Here is a 9023-nt window from a genome sequence, read left to right as displayed (position 1 = left end):
GTGCGTGCGTGCGTGCGTGCGTACATGTGTGTGAATGAATATATGCGTATGTGTCTGTGTGTGTGACTGTGTGTATGTGTGTGTGTGTGTGTGTGTGGGCATATGTGTGTATTTATCATCGTTGTAGTCCATGGGGACAAATAGGAATGAGGAACTTGTGGCCAGTCATAGTCTGATTCAGATCCCAATGGTTCCCCAATGAACATCTGGGGTCATCATCTCCCGGTGTCTCATAACTCACCTATGCTCTTTATGTCTCCTTGTGGCTTCAATGGTTAAAATGTGCCATGAACCAACTAACCTTCACACCGAATGTCAGCCTCCACTGGGAAAAGCTTGGCGCATCGCACAGGTGGACCGTCTGACTGTTCTGACTGCGGGTGGTGAGACCTCTAGCATTAGTGACACACTTTTGTATCTCATGTGTGTCTGTCTGTCTGTCTGAAACTCCCTCACTCCATGGTGCCATCCCCTTAGCTCATTCAAAATACTTGAATTTTAAATTAAAACTCTCGCTCTCCTCCATCCCTTTGAGTGCCCATGCAGGTTCATGTGTGTACGGCAGACATTGTGATCGTAATATCAATTTAAAACATATGAGGGGAAATCCTAGCCCGCGCCGCTCTTTAATAGGCCGACACGGGATTGCAGAATGCAGAGAATGATTGAATTTTGCGAGAAGGCCAGGAACGATCAAGTCTCGCCTGCTGTTATGCAATCGACCATTCCCCTCTCACAACGCGACGTCTGGTGGAAGCTAGAGGGTGGGTGGGGGGGCTGCCTGAGGTCTGGAAGCCTCAACGTCTGGATCAGAAAAGAGAAAAGAAATACTTTTTTTCTAAATGATTCAAGACGATAATATAAAAGAGCGACTGAGCTATCACACATAAAGAAAGCAGCTGAACTATCACATTGAAGCCAAATGACATCTGATTGAACCACATCAAATGCGAGGAGGCCGAACTTGACTGCTTTTAATATTGGTAAATTAATCTCTTTACACTGCAATGCTTGACATCCTATATTTCCTGACAGACGGAAACATATGGCTTCTATAGGAACCCTGCCATGCCGTGTTATTTATATGATTGTGTCATGTCTGTTTCCCCATTCTTGCTCTCTCCACCTGCTTGGACCAATTTGAAAGCCCTAGAATGAAGGGCCAGCTCACTCAGAAGACACTGGAGTTACAGCTCTGTCCAAACTCTTCAAAACCAGCCCTTTTGAATAACTCTATTCAATCACTTGGTCCCTTCAAGAGAAGACAGAGAGGCCTTACCTTTCCCGTTAAGTCCATTACATTCCATTTGGCCCTGTCTGTTTCTTTCTTTCTTTTTGTTGTTGTTGTTGTACAGTATACAACAGGACACAAAGTAGCCCAATCAAAAGTTAAAAGCAACACTCTGGCAGGCACTTAGCAAAAAGAAAAGCTTTTACGATAAAACATTCATATACTGTGCAGGTACTGTAGCAATGGAGATGATAGCACTGTCTTCTTGCGGTTACAGCACAGCAGGGCTATAGTAGCCTGTGCCTTGACCCTAGCCTCCCAATACACTGTACAGTCAGAATAACTTACAGTATATCATACTTATAGGCAAAGTAGTGTGAAATATACATTAGGCAGCTGATGTAAGTTGAAATGCAGACCTCATTAATTTGACAAACTGAGGGTAGCCATGGCTGTTAGGGTGCAGCAATAAGATAAGTAAGCATTGACATGCTCTCTCTCTCTCTCTCTCTCTCTCTCTCTCTCTCTCTCTCTCTCTCTCACTCTCTCTCCCTGTCTGTGTCTCTCTCTCTCTCTCTCTCTCTCTCTCTCTCTCTCTCTCTCTCTCTCTCTCTCTCTCACATGCACGCGCGCGCACACACACACACACACACACACACACACACACACACACACACACACACACACACACACACACACACACACACACACACACACACACACACACACACAAACACACAAACACACACACACACACACACACACACACACACACACACACACTGTGCTACCGCTCACAGTAGGATTTATGAAACTTTGTCCAAACTGCGGTTAGAGAAGGAAATACCTGCATGTTTACTGGGGCTCTAAAACGCGAGGGCACTTCCTTGTAAGTCCTCTGCGACTCGACAGCTGAAGGCCGAGGAGCAGGGCATTCAAAACCGATTAGTGACGGATCACTAAACGCTCCGTGTGGAGGGAATATCTGGATCTGACAAGGTTGCAGGTGAGGGAGTGACGCTTGGATGAAAAATAACAGAGCTGGTGAAAGCTGCTCTGATAATGAGGATGAAATTAACTCTCACTGTCATCATTGTCAGGTAAACACTTATTGTCAGCCCTTTTTTATACTTTGTCGTACAATGGTGTCGATTACAAGCCTGTAGATTACTATTAAATCTTCTTTTTTGACATGTCCAAAATAAGGCCATGTTGAAAAATGATTAGGCTAATAGGAACTGGTCTCTGATTTGTTAAAATGATTTCTTATTGTACAGCCCACATTAGTTGTGGATAATTATATTCAAATATATTATACAATAGTTAATAATTTGGGCAAACCAGGGAAAGTCAGTGAAGCAAAACTGAACAGAACAACATAAACAGGAACAACAACAACATTAACTGCTTTGTGTCGGGAAGTCCATTCACATGGGGTGTGTGTAGGGTCAGCTTTGGGTCACACTGGGCATCCATTAGCGGCCTTATTTAGAGAATTATGCCTTTAAGAGGAGCGATTGACCAGCAAAGACAAAGAATCATTACCTTCGCCCGCCCCCTCCCTGCCAGCAGTCAATAATGAGGGATCATTAAAATGAATAGATGGACATTCCCCTTTTCTCCGGATCCTTATTGTGAAATCAGTGTCATGGGAAATGAAGATTGAGCTCGGAGAAGGCGTCTAAAAGCCCTTACAGTGATTGTCGTGAACTCATCTCCCGTGCCGGGCTCCTTTATCTACTGTAAGAGTGTGCACCTGCCTGAACTCTGACTAGCAGAGGCTTTTAGCCCGTTAAGAGCATCCCTAATGTCTGCCGCTACAACCTACTTCAACGTAAACACTGTGCATACGTACAGACACATTTAGAGCAAACAATGGAAGAATGATAGCTTGGGCTGTCTCCCAAGGTCTTTCCACGCAGCGGCGGAACGCACATGGGAACACAGTGACTTTGATGTGGACGACAGAGGACTCACATGTTGAGATCATATAAACAGATAGTTCCAGATAATTCTCGCTTTTCAGTTTTCTTAAGCGCTAGCGTCTGTCCTCGTGCAGAATTTTATAAATCCTTGCACGACATTTCACGCTTCGCAAAAGAACGAAATAGTGAATCAACTTGAATGATTGCAGATGGGGAATAAAACGACGGCACAGGATTTTCCAGTCCCATCTGGTTGTCTTTTTGAGTGTCTCTTAAAGTGTCTTTTAAAAGGTGATTTGTCTGTGTGTCCACCATGATGTGACCAAGTCAGTGGGTCATCTGTTGGTCCTGTCACATGTTGAAATGGTCCCATGAAAGGGTCCCCGTGCACCTGTGGACTGTTACCACCACTCCCTAAACCTCACTAACACATGGAGGCATAAAAAACACTCCATATGTAAACACAAACACAAATCCAGAGACACACATGTGCATCTCTATAGAAGTGCGTGTTGTGCATGCATGTGCGCACACAGACGCTCAATTACAATTTACAATTTAGCCATTTAGCAGACTCTCTTAATCCAGAGCAATTTACAGTAAGCAAGGACAGCACAAGATAATGCATCAAATGCATAGAAATAGTAATCTAATAATAAAGTAATACATAAGTAAACCAAGAACCTATCATCATCAGCCTGTACATTGAGGTCACTTTTAACACACACACACACACACGCACGCACGCACGCACGCACGCACGCACGCACGCACACACGCACACACGCACGCACGCACGCGCACACACACACACACACACACACACACACACACACACACACACACACACACACACACACACACACACACACACACACGCATGACCCTCTTCTTCCTTACAGCATCATCTGCTATACGCTTATGAAGACGAGCACAGATATCAACTCAATCACAGAAAAGAATCCGCTTGAGAGAGCGTGGACACGAGAGACCAAAAAAAAGATCAAATGCAGAGGCTGCGTAAAGGACGAAACTATCAAAGGTCCCTCTGCATGGTCAAGCAATCATCTCTTAAAGCGTGTCTTAAAGTCACCCCTATGGTCTTCTCAACATGCCCTTCATAACAGAGGTATATCCACGGATTTACTGCCCGCCAGATGGCTGACAAGAGACGAGGAGGGCAGGAGCCCCACAACCACTGTGCCTAAACGCTCACTTTATAAAAGCCCAAATCAAGGGCTCAGTGGGAATAGAGTGGGGGAGGAAGCAGAGCCATAAAGATGCTGTAAATCCGCACAGTGAAACTTCTGAGACGTGCCCTGTGCCAGGTGGAGGTGCACGTGGACCCCAGGGAGAAAGTGGCACGCGCTAGGATCATTATGGCCCTCAGCATCTCCCTCTCTCTCTCTCTCTCTCTCCCTCTCTCTCTCTCTCTCTCTCTCTCTCTCTCTCTCTCTCTCTCTCCCTCTCTCTCTCTCTCTCTCTCTCCCTCTCTTGTTCTCTCTCTTCTGTCATTGTTATCTATGGGAACGTCAATAAATCACCTGCAGCATTAAACAGGTCTATCAAGATTTTGCAATTCCGTTTGGTTTGCGCGTCATTGAATATTCCACTTCTTCAGTTTGTTTCTCCACCTAATAACGGTGTTAGCAATGGAAACCATGGCCTGTAGTCATTGCTCCACTGTGTCAAAGGGTACAGCTCAGTCAGAGGAAGACCTAGGTAAGACAAGGGTGCCAGGAAAAAGGGGCGTGACTGCATCTGTAAATAGCAAGGCTATTTCAGGCTTACCATGGGTGTTCAGGGGAGCGCCGCCTAGGCCTGCCTTCTGTCACTATGGCGATGGGCAGTTCGGAACTTCGCAGAATGGAAAAAGTCTGGAGGACTGGCAGGTGGTACACAGGAGCATGGCACAGCTCCCATGGTGAGGAGCTGTTTCTCTCTCATAACCACACAGTACTAACAACATGCACCTGAAAACACACAGGCCTCTCTTTACACTTGGCATACGGAGATTCTTAGCAGGTTACTGCATTGTCTGAATTTGACAGCATGGTTGTACCTTGGCCCCATGAGTTTGAGACAAATTCGATAAAGAAAAATGGCACATCTTAAAGAGCTAAGCTTTCCTTGTTCTTATCATGATAAGATGTAAAGTGTCCAAATCTGTTTAGTATTATTTTATCATGCTTTGAAGTTAAATAAAGAAACAATACAGTATATCATCACACTGGGATGCTGGAAAAAGACACATACAGTAATTGAATTTGTCCTATACTTGTCAATGTCCCACTGTCTCCATTTCAAGCTTTATTGGGAATATTGGGACAGTCTGGACCAGTCCAAGGTTTACTATGGTCAAGCAGTATAACACAAGAAAATCAAACGCTCAAGAGTTACGGGGGAAAGTCTTAAACTAAAGCACGACCATATGGGCCATGCATGTAAAAGGTAGAGAATGCATTCAATATGGACTCAAAAAGAAAACCCACAGCAGCTTAGTAATTGATTCAGTATTTGTGCACGCAAAAATATTATTTGATACTGACATCAAATGGAATATCTGACATTCCAGAGAAATAAAACATGTTATCGGAGTTGTGTTATTTCCAAATTCAAAATACAGTAAGTCCTTTTAGTATTTTTCATCCATCCATCTTCAACCGCTTAGCTGGAATTGGGTTGCAGGGGTAACAGTTTTAGTTTTTTAATAAAAGCTAGCTTAAATAAATGGAAAATGCCATATGCCAGTAATAAAGCAGACAATTCTGGCCACAATGAGTGAGAGAATAAGCCAAGCCTACAATTAAGTATTGTCGTTCTTATGTCATTTATTAATTCATTGCTTAGAACACAATAAAGGTACTTAAAACACAATTTCAATGTTCATAAATATGTCATATTAAAGAGAAGTATGCTTCACCTTGTGCCTAGATAGAAAAGCATTATAGAATTGCAGTCATCTTATAGACAAGAGAGAATAAGGCACAAAATAGAAATCTTATACATACAGTTTAGCCATGCTATTATATACTATCTCTAAAATGCATTAGGAAGCTATACTGTAAGTTACTGTCAACTAATTTACCCTCAACATTAGTACTTTGTGCATGCTTGAGAAAGACATAGAAAAGACTACTGCTCCATTGAAATAAGTCATACGGTATAGGGCTGGGCAATTAAGCCAACATTATATTGAAACCGACATTTAGAACCAATAACCGACTTAATTGCTCATGTAGATTAATCAAAAAATCTACCGTTTTTTGTATCATAATTATTTATTTTTCTTATTCAGTATATCAAGGAATCGACACGTAAAACACGTAAAAGTTTATAAGCGACTAAATTCATTAGTCTGATTAACCACTTTGTAAGCCTTGTATTATACTTGATTGTACAATGGTGGCATGCAAACATCGAGAAAATAGCAGCTCTACAAGCACACAACGCATTGCGACACGTTGAGCTTACATGACTGCTATTTTCACTATCACAAAAAAAAATGTTGTTAATCCTAATCGAGGCAAACTTAAATAATCGTGATATTGATTTGAAGTCATATTGCCCAGCCCGACTGTATATCCAATCACACAACAGAAGACATCGATCTACAATATTTGGTCTGGAAGAAAGAGAAAACCTGTACTGAGTCTATGGTAAAGTGCATAATGTTAGGCTTTAGATTGGGAACTGCTCTAAGCTATTATGGTCTCTCCACTATTAAAAAGCAAAGGAAGCATGGACAATAATTTCACCAAAGTCAAAATCCTTTGGTATGAAGAGATCAATTATTGCCAGGCTTAAGGGTCAAATCCTGCCAGCTCTCCAGTATCATCACACAGGTCAGGGGCAAAACTGATATTGTCGCACACATTATTATTCATGTGCTTATTTACATGCAAACCCGCAGTGCAAGACATAATGACAACACTTGTGTGTTCCCGTTGAAATTCAGCAGGTAAGGATACCATTGTTTACCATTACTATTTATTAGCTATCCTATATCTGCGTTCATAAGCCCCTGCTGATCCCTGATTGTTGTCACTGGATATGTGCTTTTCTGATTGTCTGAGCATCTTTGTGTCTTTTAACCACTTAAACCCATGTACTTAGTTGACCGGATTCCCAAGGGCTCTATACGAGGCCCCCTACAAGCTCACTTTGCGTCAGTGTGAGCCTGTTGATCTGCTATTTTCACCAAACGTTAGCCCCAGAACAGGGATGCTAGGGTTCAAAAAGTTTTTTAAGGAATAGCGATCGTGTGGAAGACTGGGGCAGGATGGTAGAACTAGGCACTAAGGTGAGAGGAAGGATGCAAGGTAGAAAACAAAACAAAAACAATAAAGACATGTATCTGTATATGGCAAGTCAAGACCATAAAAAACTGAGCTAAATAGGAAACTGCATAATATAGGCATAAGGCTTGAGCCAGTACATTTCAAATACATGTTTATACAAAAGAATATCATACATAACATTCAGTATAAATGAACAATGAGATAATAAGAAACAAAACAAATACAATTCTAATCTATTCACATATTCCCTACTTATTTTCCAGCCTTGTATGTTTCCCTGTAAACAAATCAATGAAATCACAAAATATCATATAAAAACAACCACTTTGATTGACACGACCCAAATGATTGCATCTGAGTGAGTGCTATTTGTTGGTTTGTTATTTTGTATGTTGTTCTTGTTGTTGTTGTTGTTGTTGTAAGGCACCACTTGGGTTGTTATGGTTTGACTAGACAGACAAACAGTATGTAGTATGACACTCATTGTCCCATTAGCTTGTCCATGCATTAGGATACATCACAAAATCACACTCGAAATGGAGATTGTCATTCAACAATGGTTAGAATAAGATTCAGTCTCATTGAGCTGTTTGGTCCACCGAAGAGCAGAGCATTGCTGCAAATTAAGGCAAGTGCTGTCATATAACATGGAACTCATGGATCTCACTTCCCTTTTTGTAATCGTACTGTAACATTCATTTTATTCAAACGTGGCTACGCCATTTCAGCATCAATGATTGTCATAATGTGGCTCCGCGCCAAGCCTCGGAGTGAATCACTGCCACAGAATGGGAGTGGGTGGGGACTGGTGTTCAAAAAGGCCCTGGTCAGTAATGTATTCTTCATCATCCAGATCCTGAGGATGTTGTCTCTTTGTTGGTGATGCTGTGCCTGATGTGTGCATCTGCTGCTGCCGCCGCCGCCCCCTGTGTCTTCTACGCGTGACTGTGCACAGAGATGCTGGAGAGGTCATTTCTGATGATTTCGTTAACTGTGGGAAGGAAACAAAGGTAAAGGTCATTCAGATCACATTGCACAAGTAAATAAACACATTATTACAGAAGTATGTATATACAGTATATATTTTAGATCCTTAATATCTGAAATTGTTCATTTCTCATGCATCACACTAATGAAATCCTTGACCTAAAAGTTTTCTACATTGTTTGGTGGGACTGGGGAGGAACATTCAAGTCTTTGGACTAACAGCAATAAAGAGTGTTTTTGAGAGTGCACCAACATTTTTCTGCATGCACACGCACGCACACACACACACACACGACACGCACAACTCTTTTTAAGTCATCTTCTTGTCTTTCCTGCCGTAGTTCCTGTGCCCGCGCCTTTCCCACACTCAGGCAGACAGAGAGCAGTTCCCTGCCTTTATCTGCTCTGTGTTCTTTGGCACAAGGGAGGGAAGTGACTGTGAAGATGGCAGGGACCCTGGGCCCTGTGGTTCACTGCAAACACACAAGAGGCTCCTCGGCGCAGGGCACCCTGCGATAAAGCACCGCTGACGTAAGGACACAGCCATCCCAGAGAGACAGAAGAGCCACTCAGTCTAGT

At 42.6% G+C, this 9023-nt stretch overlaps 1 protein-coding gene across 4 annotated transcripts in view; it reads right to left on the bottom strand.

Annotated features, from left to right (window-relative positions):
* Positions 1 to 5979: 5979 nt before the first annotated feature.
* Positions 5980 to 9023, bottom strand: part of LOC311042677 (nuclear factor of activated T-cells, cytoplasmic 1-like) — a 75188-nt gene continuing 72144 nt past the window's right edge. For all 4 annotated transcript variants that reach the window (XM_084053568.1, XM_084053571.1, XM_084053570.1 and 1 more), the window contains one exon: positions 5980 to 8448. In XM_084053568.1, the coding sequence (XP_083909694.1) occupies positions 8393 to 8448 (56 nt within the window). In that variant the 3' untranslated portion in view covers positions 5980 to 8392. The remainder of the gene's footprint in view (positions 8449 to 9023) is intronic.

Source organism: Gymnoscopelus microlampas (genome assembly GCF_963454915.1).
Source record: "Gymnoscopelus microlampas genome assembly, chromosome: 3".
Lineage (NCBI taxonomy): Eukaryota > Metazoa > Chordata > Actinopteri > Myctophiformes > Myctophidae > Gymnoscopelus > Gymnoscopelus microlampas.
The sequence above is the reverse complement of the archived record's forward strand: the minus strand, read 5'-3'. Positions and strand labels throughout refer to the sequence as shown.